This window comes from Oncorhynchus clarkii, chromosome 5, assembly GCF_045791955.1.
Source record: "Oncorhynchus clarkii lewisi isolate Uvic-CL-2024 chromosome 5, UVic_Ocla_1.0, whole genome shotgun sequence".
NCBI lineage: Eukaryota > Metazoa > Chordata > Actinopteri > Salmoniformes > Salmonidae > Oncorhynchus > Oncorhynchus clarkii.
In genome coordinates, this window is record NC_092151.1 from 1,324,559 (window position 1) to 1,348,541 (window position 23,983).

Below are 23,983 nucleotides of genomic sequence, written 5' to 3' on the forward strand. Positions count from 1 at the left end.
TTTTTAACAAATTTTGACATTTTTGACTTTTGACTTTTGACTTCCTATGAAATCATATTGCAAATGTACAAAACATATGCCTTATGCGCATGTAATTAAAAAAATAAAAAAATATGATAAAAAAATTGGACAAAAGTATATTCATACAGCTCTTACACATGTGTAATTGACAAAAAAATCGAAAGAATTTCGAAAAAAGACCCAGAAAGCACTTTTTTAAGGGGTGAAAAGTTTTTGAAAAAAATATCCTTTTTTCAAAAATTTTCTTTTGGATGTTGACTTGGGTTACATTTCCAATATGAAAAACCCCGGTGGAGCGCACTCGCCCCCTGTTGGATTTTTGAGGTGTTACAATTGGCAATTGCCATATGGCATTTGCCATATACTTTACACGAATCAACGCCGCTTTGGGTGGTATTGGACATCGTGTATATGGTTTGTCCAATGCCAATATCTTGCCATTCATTTTTGTACAATTCAGGGGGGTATTCCCTTACTAACATAAGACAACATCTCCTTCACTAACATAATAGGACAACATCTCCTTCACTAACATAAGACAACATCTCCTTCACTAACATAAGACAACATCTCCTTCTCCAACGTAATAAGACAACATCTCATTCTCTAACATAAGACAACATCTCCTTCTCCAACATAATAAGACATCTCCTTCTCCAACATAATACGACAACATCTCCTTCACTAACATAACAAGATAACATCTCCTTCTCTAACATAACAAGACACAATCTCCTTCTCTAACATCATAAGACACCATCTCCTTCTCTAACATAACAAGACACCATCTCCTTCTCTAACATAACAAGACACCATCTCCTTCTCTAACATAACAAGACAACATCTCCTTCTCCAACATAACAAGATAACATCTCCTTCTCCAACATAATAAGAGATCTCCTTCTTTAACATAATAAAACAACATCTCCTTCTCTAAAATAATAAGACAACATCTCCTGCTCTAAAATAATAAGACAACATCTCATTTCCAACATAATAAGACATCCCATTCTCTAACATAATAAGACATCTCCTTCTCTAACATAATAGGACAACATCTCCTTCTCTAACATAATAAGACATCCCCTGCTCTAACATAATAAGACATCTCCTTCTCCAACATAATAAGACATCTCCTTCTCTAACATAATAAGACATCTCCTTTTGTTACATAATAAGACATCTCCTTCTCCAACATAATAAGACATCTCCTTCTCCAACATAATAAGACATCTCCTTCTCCAACATAATAAGACATCTCCTTCTCTAACATAATAAGACAACATCTCTTCTCCAACATAATAAGACAGCTCCTTCTCTAACATAATAAGACATCTCATTTTGTAACAAAATAAGACATATCCTTCTCCAACATAATAAGACCTCTCCTTCTCTAACATAATAAGACAACAACTCCTTCACTAACATAAGACAACATCTCCTTCTCCAACATAATAAGACATCTCCTTCTCTAACATAAGACAACATCTCCTTCCTAACATAAGACAACATCTCCTTCTCCAACATAATAAGACAACATCTCCTTCACTAACATAAGACAACATCTCCTTCTCTAACATAAGACAACATCTCCTTCTCCAACACAATAAGACATCTCCTTCTCTAACATAAGACAACATCTCCTTCTCTAACATAATAAGACAACATCTCCTTCACTAACATAAGACAACATCTCCTTCTCTAACATAAGACAACATCCCCTTCTCCAACATAATAAGACATCTCCTTCTCTAACATAAGACAACATCTCCTTCTCTAACATAATAACACAACATCTCCTTCTCTAACATAAGACAACATCTCATTCTCGAACATAAGACAACATCTCCTTCACGAACATAGGACAACATCTCCTTCACTAACATAATAGGACAACATCTCATTCTCTAACATAAGACAACATCTCCTTCACTAACATAAGACAACATCTCCTACACTAACATAGGACAACATCTCCTTCACTAACATAATAGGACAACATCTCCTTCACTAACATAAGACAACATCTCCTTCACTAACATAAGACAACATCTCCTTCTCCAACGTAATAAGACAACATCTCATTCTCTAACATAAGACAACATCTCCTTCTCCAACATAATAAGACATCTCCTTCTCCAACATAATACGACAACATCTCCTTCACTTACATAACAAGATAACATCTCCTTCTCTAACATAACAAGACACAATCTCCTTCTCTAACATCATAAGACACCATCTCCTTCTCTAACATAACAAGACACCATCTCCTTCTCTAACATAACAAGACACCATCTCCTTCTCTAACATAACAAGACAACATCTCCTTCTCCAACATAACAAGATAACATCTCCTTCTCCAACATAATAAGATACCTCCTTCTTTAACATAATAAAACAACATCTCCTTCTCTAAAATAATAAGACAACATCTCCTGCTCTAAAATAATAAGACAACATCTCATTTCCAACATAATAAGACATATCCTTCTGTAACATGATAAGACATCTCCTTCTCTGACATAATAAGACAACATCTCCTTCTCCAACATAATAAGAGATCTCCTTCTTTAACATAATAAAACAACATCTCCTTCTCTAAAATAATAAGACAACATCTCCTTCTCTAAAATAATAAGACAACATCTCCTTCTCTAACATAATAAGACAACATCTCCTTCTCTAACATAATAAGACAACATCTGCTTCTCCAAAATAATAAGACGACATCTCCTTCTCTAACATAATAAGACACCATCTCTCTGTCATCCTCCCCCTCTCTGTCATTCTCCCCCTCTGTTGTTCTCTCTCACTCTCTCCTCTCTCTCCTCTCAGACACAACCAGGAGTCCCTAGAAGTAACAAGGGATGTGGTCCATAAGAACCGCTGCCACGTTCTGTTCCCTGAGGTGTTCAGTAGCTACCCCTACAGAGTCAACGTTACAGCTGTCAACGCCCTGGGAAAAGCCTCCACCACCATCACCTTTGAAGAGATCAACATAGGTACGTAGACCATGGTTGTTTTTTGTTGTATCGCTGACTTCTTTTCAACCTTGATGTCAGCTCACCTCACCAACCAAATATCACTCAGAACAACCTGTCCTATCAGGCTGTGTCAACCTTGATGTCAACAACCTCACTAGCCAAATATCACTCAGAACAACCTGTCCTATCAGGCTGTGTCAACCTTGATGTCAACTCCCCTCACCAGCCAAATATCACTCAGAACATCCTGTCCTATCAGGCTGTGTCAACCTTGATGTCAACTCACCTCACCAGCCAAATATCACTCAGAACAACCTGTCCTATCAGGCTGTGTCAACCTTCACATCACAGCAGTCATAGTTTATTTTATAGCCAACTCTCTACAACAGCAACCTGCAGGCAGCCTAATTATATTTTCTTTAAACTCATTAGGACAGACAACAGAAGTTTGTTAGGACAGACAACATATGTCAGTCATTATTAATAGTCGTTATTCCGTAGGTAAATATTTTCTGAAACCTATAACCTTCAATCCTCTCTGTATTGACACAATGTATGTGTCTCAAATGTCTCCCTATTCCCTATAGTTTGCACTACTTTTGGCAAAGACCCACAGGGAATAGGGATCCATTTGGGACAGACGCAGAGGTCTGGAAGGGATGAGAGAGCCAAGCCTACAGTATGGGGTCGTAGCTTCAACCCCGCAGCACACAAGCACAAACTGATTAATGGACTGGTGAATTAATTTTTTTTTTATCTTGCTTTGTCTGCTCTTTTCAGTATTATGTCTATCTCTGATCAGCTACCCAGGAAATGGCTGATAATAGCCCATGTTAATATATGTAGCCTTAGAAATAAGGTTCAGGAAATTATAATTCCTTTGATGATACATCAGTAGCAATACAAGGATAAAAGCGACAGGAATGATTACGGGGGAGGTGTTGCTGTATATATTCAGAGCCATATCCCTGTAATGCTTAGAGGAGATCTTATGTCAAGTGTTATTGATGTGTTGTGGTTGCAGGTTCACTTGGCACATCTGAAGGAAACAGATGAATAGAGGGACATGTGAAGGAAACAGATGATGAATAGAGGGACATGTGAATGAAGGAAACAGATGATGAATAGAGGGACATGTGAAGGAAGGAAACAGATGAACAGAGGGACATGTGAAGGAAGGAAACAGATGAACAGAGGGACATGTGAAGGAAGGAAACAGACAATGAATAGAGGGACATGTGAAGGAAACAGATAAACAGAGGGACATGTGAAGGAAGGAAACAGACAATGAATAGAGGGACATGTGAAGGAAGGAAACAGATGATGAACGGAGGGACATGTGAAGGAAGTAAACATATGATGAACAGAGGACCATGTGGCTCTCTGGTACCGCTTGCCGTGCGGTTGCAGAGAGAACCATCTGTGGCTAGGGTCGCTGGAGTCTTTGGCCATTTTTATGGCCTTCCTCTGACACCGGCTGGTGTAGAGGTCCTGGATGGCAGAAGCTTGGCCCAGTGATGTAATGGGCCGTACGCATTACCCTCTGTAGCTCCTTGAGGTTGTAGGTCGAGCAGTTGCCATACCAGGCAGCATGCTCTCAATTTAAGCTCTCTGCCAACATCAGATATGTCTATGTCCTGGGAAATGTTCGCATTAGCCTACGTTAGCTCAAACTTCACGGATCCACCCCTTTTTTTCAATTGTCGCCTAAAATGACATTCCCAAATCTAACTGCCTGCAGCTCAGGCCCTGAATCAAGGATATGCATATTCTTGGTACAATTTGAAAGGAAACACTTTTAAGTTTGTGGAAATGTGAAAGGAATGTAGGAGAAAATATCACATTAGATCTGGTAAAAGATAATACAAAGAAACATAAAATGTTATTTTGTATTTGTTTTGTACCATCTTTGAAATGCAAGAGAAAGGCCATAATGTATTATTCCAGACCAGCAATTTAGATTTTGTCCACTAGATGGCAGCAATGTATGTGCAAAGTTTTAGACTGATCCCAATCAACCATTGTATTTCTGTTTAAAAAATTGTATCAAGACTGCCCAAATGTGCCTGATTTGTTTATTAATAACTTTTCATGTTCAAAATGGTGCTCTCTCTCAAACAATAGCATGGCATTATTTCAATGTAATAGCTACTGTAAATTGGATAAGTCTTACTCACATCGGCTACTGCGAGCGTGATCACAGAGTCATCAGGAACAGCTGGTGCTCTCATGCATGCTTCAGTGTTCAACTGGTAGAAATAAAGTATAACTGATTTAAGCCCCCGGCCACTAGGAGCTCGGCCTCTGGATAAGCATTTTCTCTTGTTTGCTTATCAATCAAACTCAATCAATCACATGTATTTATGAAGCCCTTTTTACATCAGCTGATGTCACAAAAAGCTACACAGAAACCCAGCCTAAAACCCCAAACAGCAAGCAATGCAGATGTAGAAGCTCGGTGGCCTTAAAAAGCTTGTTGAGTGTGGTCTTAGTGCCAGCATCGGTTTGTGGTGGTAAATAGACAGCTACAAAAAATATAGATGACATTTCTCTATAAATAATGTGGTCTACAGCTTATCATGAGACACTCTACCTCAGGCGAGCAAAACCTTAATAAATCGTCCTTAATATTAGATTTCTCACACCAGCTGTTGTTGACAAATAGACACAGACCTCCACCCCTTGTTTTACAAGAGGCATCTGTTCTATCTTGCCGATGCATGGAAAACCCAGCCAACTGAATATTATCTATGTTGTCGTTCAGCCGCGACTCTGTGAAACGTAAGATATTACAGTTTTTAAATGTCCCGTTGGTAAGATAGTCTTGAACAAAGGAAGCTCATCCAGTTTATTCTCCAGTGATTGCACGTTGGCCAATAAGGCGGATGGTAGAGGCGGGTTACCCAATCATAGAGGCGGGTTACCCAATCACCGATTATGTCTTTTCTTTATGCTGATGGCAATGATATGGGCCTGGTCCGGTATCAGCAGTAAATCCTTTGCCTCCAACACGTTAAAGAAAACATCTTTGTCCAGTTCGAGGTGAGTAATCGCTGTTCTGACATCCAGAAGCTATTTTCAGTTGTAAGAGATGATGGCAGATACATTGTGTACGCAAAAAAAAAAAAACGCAAAAAAACCCAGCAAAAAACTCCAGCACAACACAGTTGGTTAGGAGCCCGTAAAACGATAGCCATCCCCTCCGGCACCAATGTTTCAGCTATCAACCCATCATCTGAATGTTTCAGCTATCAACCCGTCATCTGAATGTTTCAGCTATCAACCCGTCATCTGAATGTTTCAGCTATCAGCCCATCATCTGAATGTTTCAGCTATCAGCCCATCGTCTGAATGTTTCAGCTATCAGCCCATCATCTGAATGTTTCAGCTATCAACCCATCTGAATGTTTCAGCTATCAGCCCATCGTCTGAATGTTTCAGCTATCAGCCCATCATCTGAATGTTTCAGCTATCAACCCATCATCTGAATGTTTCAGCTATCAGCCCATCGTCTGAATGTTTCAGCTATCAACCCATCGTCTGAATGTTTCAGCTATCAGCCCATCATCTGAATGTTTCAGCTATCAACCCATCGTCTGAATGTTTCAGCATTTATTTATTTATTTAACTAGGCAAGCCAGTTAAGAATAAAATCTTATTTACAATGACGGCCTACTCCGGTCGACGCTGGGCAAATTGAGTGCTGCCCTATGGGACTCCCAATCACCGTCGGATGTCATAGAGCCTGGATTTGATCCAGGTACTGTAGTGATGCCTCTTGCACTGAGATGCAGTGCCTTAGACCGCTGCGCAACTCGGGAGCTATCAGACCATAGTCTTAATGTTTCAGCTATCAGCCCATCTTAATATTTCAGCTCTCAGCCCATATATTCCAAAACATGCATCCTGTTTGCATCAAGGCACCAAAGGAATACTGAATACAAAGTGTTTTGTTTAGGGCAATTCCAATACAACACATTACTGAGTAGCACCCCTCATATTTTCAAGCATAGTGGTGGCTGAATCATGTTATGGAAATTGGTTGAGGTTTTTCCTTTGTGTAATGAAGAAGTAGCCCTGTTCAAAACAATGGTCACTTCATGTGTATTGTTTGATAGAGACGCGTGACTAGAAAGCAGTTTGTTTTCTTCCTGTATTGAACACAGAACATCCCATCTTCAATTTTATTGATTATTTACTTTAAAAAATACCTAAAGTTGTATTACAAAAGTAGTTTGAAATATTTTGGCAAAGTTTATAGGTAACTTTTGAGATATCGCGTTGCGCAAGTTGGAACAGATGTTTTTCTGGATCAAACGCGCCAAATAAACGGACATTGTGGATATATATGGACGGAATTAATCGAACAAAAGGACCATTTGTGATGTTTATGGGACATATTGGAGTGCCAACAAAAGAAGCTCGTCAAAGGTAAGGCCTGATTTATATTTTTATTTCTGCGTTTTGTGTCGCGCCTTCAGGGTTGAAATATGGTTTCTCTCTTTGTTTACAGGGGTGCTATCCTCAGATAATAGCATTGTTTGCTTTCGCCGAAAAGCCTTTTTGAAATCTGACATGTTGGCTGGATTCACAACACGTGTAACTTTAATTTGGTATCTTACATGTGTGATTTCATGAAAGTTTGATTCATTTGAATTTGGCGCACTGCATTTTCACTGGCTTTTATCCCAGAGAGGTTAAATCAGCTTAAAATATATATGACAAGACTAAAAAATGGCTGTCTAGCAATGTTCAACAACCAAATTGACAGTGCTTGAAGAATTTAAAAAAGAATAATGTGCAAATATTGTACAATCCAGGTCTGCAAACTCTTAGGGACTTACCCAGAAAGACTCACAGCTGAAATCCAAAGGTGAAATGATCGTTTGTTGAAGAAGGTGTGGACCAAAGTACAGTAAACGGTATCCTCTCTAGCTCTGTAACGATCGTCTGTTGAAGAAGGTGAGGACCAAAGCACAGCGTGGTAAACGGTATCCTCTCTAACTCTGTAACGATCGTCTGTTGAAGAAGGTGAGGACCAAAGCACAGCGTGGTAAACGGTATCCTCTCAAGCTCTGTAACGATCGTCTGTTGAAGAAGGTGAGGACCAAAGCACCGCACGGTAAACGGTATCCTCTCTAGCTCTGTAACGATCGTCTGTTGAAGAAGGTGAGGACCAAAGCACAGCGTGGTAAACGGTATCCTCTCAAGCTCTGTAACAATCGTCTGTTGAAGAAGGTGAGGACCAAAGCACCGCACAGTAACGGTATCCTCTCTAGCTCTGTAACGATCGTCTGTTGAAGAAGGTGAGGACCAAAGCACCGCATAGTAACGGTATCCTCTCTAGCTCTGTGACGGTCATACTTTTTTTTCAACTGAACACTAAATAACATTAATAACAAAGAGAATGAACGAAAACCAGAACAGTCCTGTCAGGTGCAGAAACACAAAACAGAAAATAACTACCCACAAAAGCCCTGTGGGAAAAATCTACCTAAGTATGATTCCCAATCAGAGACAATGATAGACAGCTGTCCCTGATTGAGGACCATACCCTGCCAAAACAAAAAAAATACAAAAACATAGAAAAAGGAACCGAATGCCACCCAAATCACACCCTGACCAAACCAACATAGAGACATAAAAAGCTCTAAGGTCAGGGCGTGACAAGTAATGACTCAGGGGTGTGAATACTTATGTAAATTACATGTTTCTGTATTTAATTTCATATAAATTAGCAACATTTTCTAAAAGCATTTTCACTTTGTCATTATGGGGTATTGTGTGTAGATGGTTGAGGAACAAGGTGTTCCTAATGTTTAGTATAATCAGTGTATACTGTAGGTAGGGGTAAAATGACTAGACAACAGGATAAATAATAGACAGTAACAGCAGTATACTTTTTTTTATTTTAACAGGTAAGTTGACTGAATAGTTACAGGGGAGAGGAGGGGGATGAATGAGCCAATTGTAAACTGGGGATTTTTAGGTGACCGTGATGGTTTGGGGAAATATTGGGAATTTAGCCAGGACACCGGGGTTAACACCCCTACTCTTACAATAAGTGCCATGGGATCTTTAATGACCTCAGATAGTCAGGACACCTGTTTAATTAACATCCAATCTGAAAGACGGCACCCTACAAAGGGCAGTGTCCCCAATCACTGCCATGGGGCATTGGGACATTGTTTTAAATGTATTATTATTATTATTTTTATTTTTTAGACCAGAGGAAAGAGTGCCTCCTACTGGCCCTCCAACACCACTTCCAACAGCATCTAGTCTCCCATCCAGGAACTGACCAGGACCAACCCTGCTTAGCTTCAGAAGCAAGCCAGCAGTGGTATACAGGGTGGTATGCTGCTGGCTACTGTAGGTAGGGGTAAAGGATAGATAATAAACAGTAACGGCAGTATACTGTAGGTAGGGGTAAAGTGACAAGACAACAGGATAGATAATGGACAGTAACAGCAGTATACTGTAGGTAGGGGTAAAGGATAGATAATAGACAGTAACAGCAGTATACTGTAGGTAGGGGTAAAGGATAGATAATAGACAGTAACAGCAGTATACTGTAGGTAGGGGTAAAGGATAGATAATAGACAGTAACAGCAGTATACTGTAGGTAGGGGTAAAGGATAGATAATAGACAGTAACAGCAGTATACTGTAGGTAGGGGTAAAGGATAGATAATAGACAGTAACAGCAGTATACTGTAGGTAGGGGTAAAGGATAGATAATAGACAGTAATAGCAGTATACTGTAGGTAGGGGTAAAGGATAGATAATAGACAGAAACAGCAGTATACTGTAGGTAGGGGTAAAGTGACAAGACAACAGGATAGATAATAGACAGTAACAGCAGTATACTGTAGGTAGGGGTAAAGGATAGATAATAGACAGTAACAACAGTATACTGTAGGTAGGGGTAAAGGATAGATCATAGACAGTAACAGCAGTATACTGTAGGTAGGGGTAAAAGATAGATAATAGACAGTAACAGCAGTATACTGTAGGTAGGGGTAAAGGATAGATAATAGACAGTAACAGCAGTATACTGTAGGTAGGGGTAAAGGATAGATAATAGACAGTGACAGCAGTATACTGTAGGTAGGGGTAAAGGATAAATAATAGACAGTAACAGCAGTATACTGTAGGTAGGGGTAAAGGATAGATAATAGACAGTAACAGCAGTATACTGTAGGTAGGGGTAAAGGATAGATAATAGACAGTAACAGCAGTATACTGTAGGTAGGGGTAAAGGATAGATAATAGACATTAGCAGCAGTATACTGTAGGTAGGGGTAAAGGATAGATAATAGACAGTAACAGCAGTATACTGTAGGTAGGGGTAAAGGATAGATAATAGACAGTAATAGCAGTATACTGTAGGTAGGGGTAAAGGATAGATAATAGACAGAAACAGCAGTATACTGTAGGTAGGGGTAAAGTGACAAGACAACAGGATAGATAATAGACAGTAACAGCAGTATACTGTAGGTAGGGGTAAAGGATAGATAATAGACAGTAACAGCAGTATACTGTAGCAATTTGATTCGTTATTTAGTAGTCTTGTTTTAACAGTCTTATGGCTTGATGGTGAAAGCTGTTCAGGATATTGTTGGTTCCAGACATACTGCACTGGTACTACTTGCTGTGCGGTAGCAGAGAGAATAGTCTGTGACTTGGGTGGCTGGAGTCTGGAGCCTCAGTGAGGACCATGTTAATTTCTTAGCGATGTGTACACCGAGATACTTGAAGCTCTCATGCCCCTCCGCTTCCCATTGACTCCGTACTGGTACCGTCTGTATACAGACTCGCTGTTGTTATTTTATTGTTTTACTTTTTCTTCTTTAGTTTATTTGGTTAATATGTTTTTAACTGTTCTTAAAGATGAATTGTTGGTTGCAAGCAAACATTTAAGGTCTACAGCTGCTGTACTTGGAGAACGTGACAAATAAAATGTTATTTGGTTTAATACGAGGGCAGGGTGGGGTGGACATCATCTGTGGATCTGTTGGGGCAGGGTGGAGTGGACATCATCTGTGGATCTGTTGGGGCAGGGTGGAGTGGACATCATCTGTGGATCTGTTGGGGCAGGGTGGGGTGGACATCATCTGTGGATCTGTTGGGCAGGGTGGGGTGGACATCATCTGTGGATCTGTTGGGGCAGGGTGGAGTGGACATCATCTGTGGATCTGTTGGGGCAGGGTGGAGTGGACATCATCTGTGGATCTGTTGGGGCAGGGTGGGGTGGACATCATATGTGGATCTGTTGGGGCAGGGTGGGGTGGACATCATCTGTGGATCTGTTGGGGCAGGGTGGGGTGGAAATCATCTGTGGATCTGTTGGGGCAGGGTGGGGTGGAAATAATCTGTGGATCTGTTGGGGCAGGGTGGAGTGGAATTCATCTGTGGATCTGTTGGGGCAGGGTGGAGTGGAAATCATCTGTGGATCTGTTGGGGCAGGGTGGGGTGGACATCATCTGTGGATCTGTTGGGGCAGGGTGGGGTGGAAATCATCTGTGGATCTGTTGGGGCAGGGTGGGGTGGAAATCATCTGTGGATCTGTTGGGGCAGGGTGGAGTGGAAATCATCTGTGGATCTGTTGGGGCAGGGTGGGGTGGACATCATCTGTGGATCTGTTGGGGCAGGGTGGGGTGGACATCATCTGTGGATCTGTTGGGGCAGGGTGGAGTGGAAATCATCTGTGGATCTGTTGGGGCGGTTTGCACATTGGAGTGGGTCCAGGGTGTCTGGGATAATGGTGTTGATGTTGTTGTCCTCCATTTGTCATATGTATTGTTTGGTCTGATGTCTCTCTCTCTCTGTATACAGTTGAAGTCGGAAGTTTACATACACTTAGGTTGTAGTCATTAAAACTTGTTTTTCGAACCACTCCGCAAATTTCTTGTTTACAAACTTTCGTTTTGGCAAGTCGGTTAGGACATCTACTTTGTGCATGACACAAGTCATTTTTCCAACAATTGTTTACAGACAGATTATTTCACTTATAATTCACTGTATCACAATTCCAGTAGGTCAGAAGTGTACATACACTAAGTTGACTGTGCATTTAAACAGCTTGGATGTATTTCAAGGCCTACCTTCAAACCCAGTGCCTCTTTGCTTGACATCATGGGAAAATCAAAAGAAATCAGCCTAGACCTCAGAAAATAAAATGTAGTCATACCGCTCAGGAAGGAGACGCATTCTGTCTCCTAGAGATGAAGTGTGAATTCTGTCTCCTATTTTGGTGTGAAAAGTGCAAATCAATCCCAGAACAACAGCAAAGGACCTTGTGAAGATGCTGGAGGAAACAGGCACAAAAGTATCTATATCCACAGTAAAACGAGTCTTATATTGACATAACCTGAAAGGAAGCTCCGCAAGGAAGAAGCCACTGCTCCAAAACCGCCATTAAAAAGCCAGACTACGGTTTGTAACTGCACATGGGGACAAAGATCGTACTTTTTGGAGAAATGTCCTCTGGTCTGATGAAACAATAATAGAACTGTTTGGCCATAATGACCATCGTTTTGTTTGGAGGACACAGGGGGAGGCTTGCAAGCTGAAGAACACCATCCCAACCGTGAAGCATGGGAGTGGCAGCATGTTGTGGGGTGCTTTGGGGCAGAAGTGACTGGTGCACTTCACAAAATAGATGGCATCATGAGGAATAGATGGCATCATGAGGAAATTATGTGGATATATTGAAGCAACATCTCAAGACATCAGTCAGGAAGTTAAAGATTGGTCGCAAAGGGGTCTTCCAAATGGACATTGACCCCAAACATACTTCCAAAGTTGTGGCAAAATGGCTTAAGGACAACAAAGTCAAAGTATTGGAGTGACCATCACAAAGCCCTGACCTCAATCCTATAGAAATTTTGTGGCAGAACTGAAAAACGTGTGCGAGCAAGGAGGCCTATAAACCTGACTCAGTTATATCAGCTCTGTCAGGAGGAATGGGCCAAAATTCACCCAATTTATTGAGGGAAGCTTGTGGAAGGCTACTCAAAATGTTTGACCCAAGTTAAACAATTTATAGGCAATGCTATAAAATGCTAATTTAGTGTATTTAAACTTCTGACCTACTGGGAGTGTGAATAAATAAATAAAGCTGAAATAAATCATTGTCTCTACTATTATTCTGACATTTCACTTAAAATAAAATGGTAATCCTAATTGACCTAAAACAGGGAATTTTTACAAGGATTAAATGTCAGTAATTGTAAAAAATTAAAAAAAATGAGTTGAAATGTATTTGGCTAAAGTGTGTACATTTCTGACAACTGTATATATTGTATTGTGGTGATGTGAACCCCAACCCATTTCTCTCCCTGTAGTGAAACCAGACCCCCCTGAAAGGGTGGTGGCCACTCCCATCCCCAGCAACGTGCGTCGTTTGGAGGTCACCTGGAACAGTCCCTCTACCTGGCCTGATGTAGAGATCTTCCCCCTGAAGTACTTCCTACGATACAGACCCCTCATCAGAGACCAGTGGCAACACGTGAGACAGAGCCTTTCTATCACTACTGTAGTATGTGAACGATCACCTTTCCTTTATACAGTCTGCAGTCTCCAATGCATTACCATCCTCTCAATACCAAAGCATTACCATCCTCACAATACCAATGCATTACCATTCATCTCAATACCAATGCATTACCATTCCTCTCAATACAAATGCATTACCATTCCTCTCAATACCAATGCATTACCATCCTCTCAATACCAAAGCATTACCATCCTCGCAATACCAATGCATTACCATCCTCTCAATACCAATGCATTACCATTCCTCTCAATACCAATGCATTACCATTCCTCTCAATACAAATGCATAACCATTCCTCTCAATACCAATGCATTACCATTCCTCTCAATACCAAAGCATTACCATCCTCGCAATACCAATGCATTACCATCCTCTCAATACCAATGCATTACCATTCCTCTCAATACCAATGCATTACCATTCCTCTCAATACAAATGCATAACCATTCCTCTCAATACCAATGCATTACCATCCTCTCAATACCAATGCATTACCATTCCTCTCAATACAAATGCATTACCATTCCTCTCAATACAAATGCATAACCATTCCTCTCAATACCAATGCATTACCATTCCTCTCAATACCAAAGCATTACCATTCCTCTCAATACCAATGCATTACCATTCCTCTCCATACCAATGCATTACCATTCCTCTCAATACCAAAGCATTACCATTCCTCTCAATACCAATGCATTACCATTCCTCTCAATACAAATGCATAACCATTCCTCTCAATACCAATGCATTACCATTCCTCTCAATACAAATGCATAACCATTCCTCTCAATACCAATGCATTACCATTCCTCTCAATACCAAAGCATTACCATTCCTCTCAATACCAATGCATTACCATTCCTCTCAATACCAATGCATTACTATTCCTCTCAATACCAATGCATTACCATTCCTCTCAATACAAATGCATAACCATTCCTCTCAATACCAATGCATTACCATTCCTCTCCATACCAATGCATAAACATTTCCTATAGATGAATCCTGCCTAAATTGTACTGAGTTCTGCCATGATGCCCTGATCAGAGGTCAGATTCCCTCCATCACTGGTTTAATGTGTTTGCAGAATGTTAGTGTACGTATTGATTATGCTAGCTATATTACAGAGGACAGGGCTCACATTTCTTCCTCGACAGTAGACTGTATAATTGATATATTAAGTCATGAACTAGGTGGGACGTCGATGGAATATTCTCCAAACCCTCATAAAACCCATGAAATGTGTCTTGAACATGAATATTGTATGTTGCCAACGTTCTGTGTTTGGTCGGACACTACATCCTAATACTGAATTCCACTCCACCCCCTTTGACCTCAGAACAGCCTCAATTCATCAGGTCATAGACTCTACAAGGTGTCGAAAGCGTTCCACAGGGATGCTGGCCCATGTTGACTCCAATGCTTCCCACAGTTGTGTCAAGTTGGCTGGATATCCTTTAGGTGGTGAAACATTCTTGACACACAGGAAACTGTTGAGTGTGTAAAACCCAGCAGTGTTACAGTTCTTGACACAATCTAACCGATGCGCCTGGCACCTACTACCATACCCCATTCAAAGGCACTTAAATATTTTGTCTTGCCCTTCACCCTCTGGCACACATACACATTCCATGTCTCAATTGTCTCAAGACTTAAACATTCTTATTTAACCTGTCTCCTCCCCTTCATCTACACTGATTGAAGTGGATTGAATAAGGGATCACCTGGATTCACCTGGTCAGTCTATGTCATGGAAAGAGCAGGTGTTCCTAATGTTTTGTCCACTCAGTGTCTATATAACTATGTAAAATGTTGTTTTTGATGTTGAGACGGCTGCAGTGGACCCTTAAAGGAGTTGTCCCTCGATGTAACAGCTCTGAAGTTCTTCAATCATTTCTCTCTTCTTCTTCTCTTTAGGTTGGAACACTGGCATCCCTTTCCTTGCAGGATTCAGTGACACTCAATATGTATTGTTTGTTGTTGTTTGGTTTTAATCCTCCATTACCACATTTTCCCATTATTTGATAAATGAAAAACCTTTGGTTCAGGTGTTCAGGCTATTCGTCATGTCAGGGGAAGTGGTGACGGTATGAGAGCAGCAGCCTGAGAGCAGAGTGTTGAAACTACACGTTGTTTCCTTCTCACAGACAGGTGTAGAACTGGTCATTTCCAGTGTAATAGTGTTTCCCTAAAGGAGATTTGTTTTCTCCATAATGGGTTGAAGTGCCTCCATCTACTAATGCTGACCATGTGGTCCACATCAGCAGTGATCCTCAGTATTGTTAGCTTGTTGTTGTGTCATTTATTACATCACTTTGTTTTAATCAATAATATCACACTTCCTGTGGTTCTACCTCTTCTTTCTGATTGGCTGTCTGGTGCTTCTCTCTGATTGGTGTGTTTCAGGTGGAGTTGTCAGACAATACGGCCCACACCATAACGGATGAGTGCTTCTCTCTGATTGGTGTGTTTCAGGTGGAGTTGACAGACAGTACGTCCCACACCATAACGGATGGTGCTTCTCTCTGATTGGTGTGTTTCAGGTGGAGTTGACAGACAGTACGGCCCACACCATAACGGATGGTGCTTCTCTCTGATTGGTGTGTTTCAGGTGGAGTTGACAGACAGTACGGCCCACACCATAACGGATGGTGCTTCTCTCTGATTGGTGTGTTTCAGGTGGAGTTGACAGACAGTACGGCCCACACCATAACGGATGGTGCTTCTCTCTGATTGGTGTGTTTCAGGTGGAGTTGACAGACAGTACGGCCCACACCATAACGGATGGTGCTTCTCTCTGATTGGTGTGTTTCAGGTGGAGTTGACAGACAGTACGGCCCACACCATAACGGATGCGTACGCGGGGAAGGAGTACATCATCCAGGTGGCGGCTAAGGACATGGAGATCGGCACCTGGAGTGACTGGAGTGTTGCGGTGCACGCCACCCCCTGGATGGACAAACCCCAACAGATCCCCTCCACCACCGAGCAGGAACCGCTCCTCGGTACGTACCCCAACCCTAACCCCAACCCTAACCCCAACAGATCCCCTCCACCACCGAGCAGGAACCACTCCTCGGTACGTACCCCAACCCTGACCCCAACCCTAACCCCAACAGATCCCCTCCACCACCGAGCAGGAACCGCTCCTCGGTACGTACCCCAACCCTAACCCCAACCCTAACCCAAACAGATCCCCTCCACCACCGAGCAGGAACCGCTCCTCGGTACGTACCCCAACCCTAACCCCAACCCTAACCCCAACAGATCCCCTCCACCACCGAGCAGGAACCGCTCCTCGGTACGTACCCCAACCCTGACCCCAACCCTAACCCAAACAGATCCCCTCCACCACCAAGCAGGAACCGCTCCTCGGTACGTACCGCAACCCTGACCCCAACCCTAACCCCAACAGATCCCCTCCACCACTGAGCAGGAACCATTCATCGGTACGTACCCCAACCCTAACCCCAACCCTAACCCCAACAGATCCCCTCCACCACCGAGCAGGAACCACTCCTCGGTACGTACCCCAACCCTAACCCCAACCCTAACCCAAACAGATCCCCTCCACCACCGAGCAGGAACCGTTCCTCGGTACGTACCCCAACCCTGACCCCAACCCTAACCCCAACAGATCCCCTCCACCACTGAGCAGGAATCACTCCTCGGTACGTACCCCAAACCTGACCCCAACCCTAACCCCAACAGATCCCCTCCACCACTGAGCAGGAACCACTCCTCGGTACGTACCCCAAACCTGACCCTAACCCTAACCCCAACAGATCCCCTCCACCACTGAGCAGGAACCACTCCTCGGTACGTACCCCAAACCTGACCCCAACCCTAACCCAAACAGATCCCCTCCACCACCGAGCAAGAACCGCTCCTCAGTATGTAGCCATTACAACACACGCTCTTCGGAGGACACATTTTGATATTTTTTCAGCTTTTCTGCTACATACATTTTTACATACATGGTCATTTTACATAAAGAAATCACATAACAATAATACATTAACGAACAAAGCTCTTTAATCCTGCACCTCAGCCTCTCTCAGCCCATCCCAACTATCACCATAGACCTCAGCTCTTAAATCCCACCCCTCAGCCACTCTCAGCCCATCCCACCTATCACCATAGACCTCAGCTTTTAAATCCCACCCCTCAGCCACTCTCAGCCCATCCCACCTATCACCATAGACCTCAGCTCTTTAATCCCACCCCCTCAGCCACTCTCATCCCATCCCACCTATCACCATAGACCTCAGGTCTTTAATCCCACCCCTCAGCCACTCTCAGCCCATCCCACCTATCTCCATAGACCTCAGCTCTTTAATCCTGCCCCTCAGCCACTCTCAGCAAATCCCACCTATCACCATAGACCTCAGCTCTTTAATCCCACCCCTCAGCCTCTCTCAGCCCATCCCACCTATCACCATAGACCTCAGCTCTTTAATCCCTCCCCCTCAGCCACTCTCAGCCCATCCCACCTATCACCATAGACCTCAGCTCTTTTATCCCACCCCTCAGCCTCTCTCAGCCCCATCCCACCTATCACCATAGACCTCAGCTCCTTAATCCCACCCCTCAGCCTCTCTCAGCCCATCCCACCTATCACCATAGACCTCAGAATCAAGTGTTGTTTTTTGTACCATTTCTTAAACCATGTGTCATGGAATCGGTACATCAAAAATAACTTCCCATTTTTTTGCAAACTGTATGGCTCAGCTGTCAACATTTTGTCCTCAAATGAAAGTGGAATATTTTTCTATGTATGCCAGTTCCTTTCAGCCAATTTGTATCTTTCATATAGGGCAGGCAAACAAGTTCCCTACCTTCTCCCTTTTCCTCCATGTTTGTGGTATTGCTACAATCAGTTGGTTGTAACTTTGGATTGAGCAAACATTCACATATATTTTCGATATATTTTCGACAGCTGCATATGTACGTCCAGTACCAGTCAGTTTGTACACACCTACTGCACACACCTACTGGACACACCTACTGGACACACCTACTGGACACACCTACTCATTCCGAGGTTTTTCATTATTTTTACTATTTTCTACATTGTAGAATAATAGTGAAGACATCAAAACTATGAAATAACACACATGGAATTAAGCAGTAACCAAAATTATTGGTGTTGTTTGCAGCAATTCGACCATGGACGCCTGATTCACGCAATCTCTGAACAGTGGATGTTGAGATGTGTCTGTTACTTGAACTCTGTGAAGCATTCAATTGGGCTGCAATCTGAGGTGCAGTTAACACTAAGGAATTTTCCTCTGCAGCAGAGGAAACTCTGGGTCCTCCTTTCATGTGGCAGTCACTTATTCATCATAGCGCTGGATGGTTTTTGCGACTTCACTTGAAGAAACTTTCAAAGTTCTTGAAATGTTCCTGATTGACTGACCTTCATGTCTTAAAGTAATGATGGACTGTCATTTCTCTTTGCTTATTTGAGTTGTTCTTGCCATAATATGGACTTGGTATTTTACCAAATAGAGCTATCTTCTGTATACCACCTCTACCTTGTCACAACACAACTGATTGGATCAAACGCATTAAGAAGGAATGGAATTCCACAAATTATTTTTTATCAAGGCACACCTGTTAATTGAAATGCATTCCAGGTGACTACCTCATGAAGCTGGTTGAGAGAATGCCAAGAGTGTGCAAAGCTGTCAGTAAGGCAAAGGGTGGCTATTCTGAAGAATCTAAAATCTAAAATATATTTTCATTTATTTAACAATTTTTAGTTTACTACATGATTCCATGTGTGTTATTTCATAGTTTTGATGTCTCCACTATTATTCTACAATGTATAAAATAGTCAAAAATAAAGAAAAACCCTTGAATGAGTAGGTGTCCAAACTTTTGACTGGTACTGTGTGTTGTGCAGAAAAAAAAGTAAATTATGAAATATTTTGTCTTAGTTAAGAAGAAATTGTCATCCAATAGGCTTTGATTAAATTTCCAATATCCCTGTCAACGTGGAAATTCTGTAAGATTTATATGGAGGCCAATAAGATGGTGGTCCAATCGCATTCGGTCTCCTATTAACACTTTTTTTTAAACTTTTGATGCCAACAAGAACAAGACCAGGAAGTAATCTTGATTAAGAATCCTCCATGTATATCTCACTAGGTCAGGGTGTTTCAGTCTCCATATATCCACTAGTTCTAATGTATCTATGGTCTTTGTGATCTCCTTAAGTGCTAGAGGGTGATAGTTTGTGGTGTGATTTCCTTTATGGTCCATAGAGGTACTTAAAAACATATTATAATCTCCCACCATAGTAGATTAATTCGTTGCTTGTGAGCTCAATAGATTATTATATCTATATTTGAAGAGGTGTGTATGATCATTTTTTGGCCCATATAGGGTGTGGATCATCATTATTTGGCACATATAGGGTGTGGATCATCATTATTTGGCCCATATATGGTGTGGATCATCCTTAATTGGCCCATATATGGTGTGGATCATCCTTATTTGGCCCATATAGGGTGTGGATCATCATTATTTGTCCCATATAGGGTGTGGATCATCATTGTTTGGCCCATATAGGGTGTGGATCATCATTATTTGGCCCATACAGGTATATCCCCCTTTTTTCAATTTTCCCGAACTGCCTGTAGCTCAGGACCTGAAGCAAGGATATGCATACTCTATTGTACCACTTGAAAGGAAATACTTTGAAGTTTGTGGAAATGAGAAAGGAATGTCGGAGAATATAACACAATAGATCTGGTAAAGTAAATAACAACCATTTATTTTTCACTCTGGTTGAAATTGCGATGGTATCCACAAGATGGCAGCAGTGTTTCAGACGGATAATATGAGCAAACTACATTACATTTAATGTGAAGTCACCCAGGTACATTTGGACAAATCGTGAAGGAGACATTTACATTCACATTACATTTTTCTGCAAGAATATCATCAAATCTTTGTACTTGGACTTTGATTTAGCTTTTCCAGTATTAGTAGCCATATGATAAGATAAACATTTGCAAACACCCAGTTTTCATAACTTCATATTCTTGTAATTTTTGTCCAAAAGGAAAAGGCTGGTTGTCGCACAAGGTTAGCAGCTACATTTTGCGACAGATACGGAATTTCCCGATACCCCCGTAAAGCCCAGCTCATTGGCTATCTAGCTAGCTTTGTTTAACCCCGATTGGTGCTGATTTGACAAAGTTACAGTCAATGAAGTGATGGTCGTCCGCGTCATCGGTGCTCCTTGAAGGCGTCGCTCTCGGACCAAATTTGGTGTCCTGTAGGATATACTCCCCCCTAATGATATAGGGAAGTCTGGTTACATTCTAGGATCTCTGAGGAATCAATACGGACGTCATTTAACTGGTTGAAATAATGTTTAGGGTGAGATTTTCACAGATTCCTGTCTTTGCAAATTGAACGAGTGGAAATACAAAATCGATCATGTATGCTATATGGACCTTTTTAGGATATGAAAAATTATTTTATCTAACAAAACGACAGTTCATGTTATCTCTGGGACCCTTGGGATGATGAATAAGAGCAAGATTTCAGAATGTAAGCACACATTTCACCTTCAGAGGTGAAGGTATCAAACTTATCGCGGTGAAAAAAGTGTTTTGTTCTTAGGAGCTCTCCTCAAACAATAGCATGGCATTTATTCACAGTAAAAGCTACTATACACTGGACAGTGCATTTATATTAACACGAATTTAAGCTTTCAGACAATATAACACACTCATATGTACCGACACTTGTTGTTGCTCTAAAAATCTGCGATCGAGACACAAGGTGCTGCAGGATTTACAACTGTCCCATTGACGGCACGCCTATCACTAAGACGTTTTTAACAGGGCAGCAGTAATATGAATGTGTACTCAGTACCAGTTCACTTCCTAACTGCATGTATAACAACTATACAACGATATATATTATCTATAACAACTATGTTCTTGACATTTCTTGGAGATTTTAATTGGTCATATTCACATTTAGGCCAGTTTTCTGATAACTAGTTGTAGTAAATGTTCATCCTTCCTTTTAGAAATATCTTGACAGGTGTATTGTGGCTGGACAAGTAGGGTTGGCCCCTTCATGCATGGTCCCTCACATCTTCAAAAAAGTTCTACAGCTGTACCATTGAGAGCATCTTGACTGGCGGCATCACCGCTTGGTATGACAAGAACTTGGCATCCAATCACAAGGCGCTACAGAGGATAGTGAGTACGGCCCAGTACATCACTGGGGCCAAGCTTCCTGCCATCCAGGACCTCTACACAAGGCGGCATCAAAGGAAGGCCCTAAAAATTGTCAAAGTCTCCAACCACCCAAGTCACAGATTGCAAGTCTGGAACCAACAGGACCCTGAACAGCATCTAACCCCAAGCCATAAGACTGCTAAATAGTTAGTGTGCATTGGCAATTTTTGCACATTCACTGCTGATACTGTTTTTTATCTGTCCTGTTGCTTTACCTGTACAGTGTCCTGTTGCTTTACCTCTACCTGTACAGAGTGTCCTGTTGCTCTACCTGTACAGTGTCCTGTTGCTTTACCTCTACCTGTACAGAGTGTCCTGTTGCTTTACCTGTACAGAGTGTCCTGTTGCTTTACCTCTACCTGTACAGAGTGTCCTGTTGCTTTACCTGTACAGAGTGTCCTGTTGCTTTACCTCTACCTGTACAGAGTGTCCTGTTGCTTTACCTGTACAGAGTGTCCTGTTGCTTTACCTCTACCTGTACAGAGTGTCCTGTTGCTTTACCTCTACCTGTACAGTGTCCTGTTGCTTTACCTCTACCTGTACAGAGTGTCCTGTTGCTTTACCTGTACAGAGTGTCCTGTTGCTTTACCTCTACCTGTACAGAGTGTCCTGTTGCTTTACCTGTACAGAGTGTCCTGTTGCTTTACCTGTACAGAGTGTCCTGTTGCTTTACCTGTACCTGTACAGAGTGTCCTGTTGCTTAACCTGTACAGAGTGTCCTGTTGCTTTACCTCTACCTGTACAGAGTGTCCTGTTGCTTTACCTGTACAGAGTGTCCTGTTGCTTTACCTGTACAGAGTGTCCTGTTGCTTTACCTCTACCTGTACAGAGTGTCCTGTTGCTTTACCTGTACCTGTACAGAGTGTCCTGTTGCTCTACCTGTACAGTGTCCTGTTGCTTTACCTCTACCTGTACATAGTGTCCTGTTGCTCTACCTGTACAGAGTGTCCTGTTGCTTTACCTCTACCTGTACAGAGTGTCCTGTTGCTTTACCTGTTCAGAGTGTCCTGTTGCTTTACCTGTACAGAGTGACCTGTTGCTTTACCTCTACTTGCACAGAGTGTCCTGTTGCTTTACCTCTACTTGCACAGAGTGTCCTGTTGCTTTACCTGTACAGAGTGTCCTGTTGCTTTACCTCTACTTGTACAGAGTGTCCTGTTGCTTTACCTGTACAGAGTGTCCTGTTGCTTTACCTGTACAGAGTGTCCTGTTGCTTTACCTCTACTTGTACAGAGTGTCCTGTTGCTTTACCTGTACAGAGTGTCCTGTTGCTTTACCTCTACTTGTACAGAGTGTCCTGTTGCTTTACCTGTACAGAGTGTACTGTTGCTTTACCTCTGCTTGTACAGAGTGTCCTGTTGCTTTACCTGTACAGAGTGTCCTGTTGCTTTACCTGTACAGAGTGTCCTGTTGCTTTACCTGTACCTGTACAGAGTGTCCTGTTGCTTTACCTGTACAGAGTGTCCTGTTGCTTTACCTGTACAGAGTGCCCTGTTGCTCTACCTGTCCAGAGTGTCCTGTTGCTCTACCTGTAGAGAGCCTTTGGCGGCAAAGATCTAGGGAAGGGTACCAAAACATTTCTGCAGCATTGAAGGTCCCCAAGAACACAGTGGCCTCCATCATTTTAAAATTGAATACGTTTGGAACCACCAAGACTCTTCCTAAAGCTGGCCGCAGGGACAAACTGAACAATCGAGGGAGAAGGGCCTTGGTCAAGAAGGTGACAAAGAACCCGATAGTCACTCTGACAGAGCTTCAGAGTTCCTCTGTGGAGATAGGAGAACCTTCCAGAAGGACAACCATCTCTGCAGCACTCCACCAATCAGGCCTTTATGGTACAGTGGCCAGACGAAAGCCGCTCTTCAGTAAAAGGAATGTGACGGCCTGCTTGGAGTTTGCCAAAAGGCACCTAATGGACTCTCTATCCAAGAGAAACAAGATTCTCTGGTCTGATGAAACCAAGATTGAACTCTTTGGCGTCACGTTGAGAGGAAACCTGGCACCACCCCTACAGGGAAGTATGATGTTGGCTGCATCATTCTGTGGGAATTATTTTCAGAGGCAGGGACTGGGACACTAGTCAGGATCAAGGGAAAGATGAACGGAGCAAAGTACAAAGAGAAACTTGATGAAAACTTGCTCCAG

General features: G+C 42.1%; 1 protein-coding gene across 4 annotated transcripts in view; it reads left to right on the plus strand.

Moving 5' to 3' along the window:
* The window catches only part of LOC139408249 (ciliary neurotrophic factor receptor subunit alpha-like), a 447,111-nt gene that overhangs the window by 318,383 nt on the left and 104,745 nt on the right, over nt 1-23,983 (plus strand). For all 4 annotated transcript variants that reach the window (XM_071151924.1, XM_071151923.1, XM_071151922.1 and 1 more), the window contains exons 5-7: nt 2,860-3,026; nt 13,357-13,520; nt 16,387-16,576. In XM_071151924.1, coding sequence (XP_071008025.1) covers nt 2,860-3,026; nt 13,357-13,520; nt 16,387-16,576 — 521 coding nt within the window. The remainder of the gene's footprint in view (nt 1-2,859; nt 3,027-13,356; nt 13,521-16,386; nt 16,577-23,983) is intronic.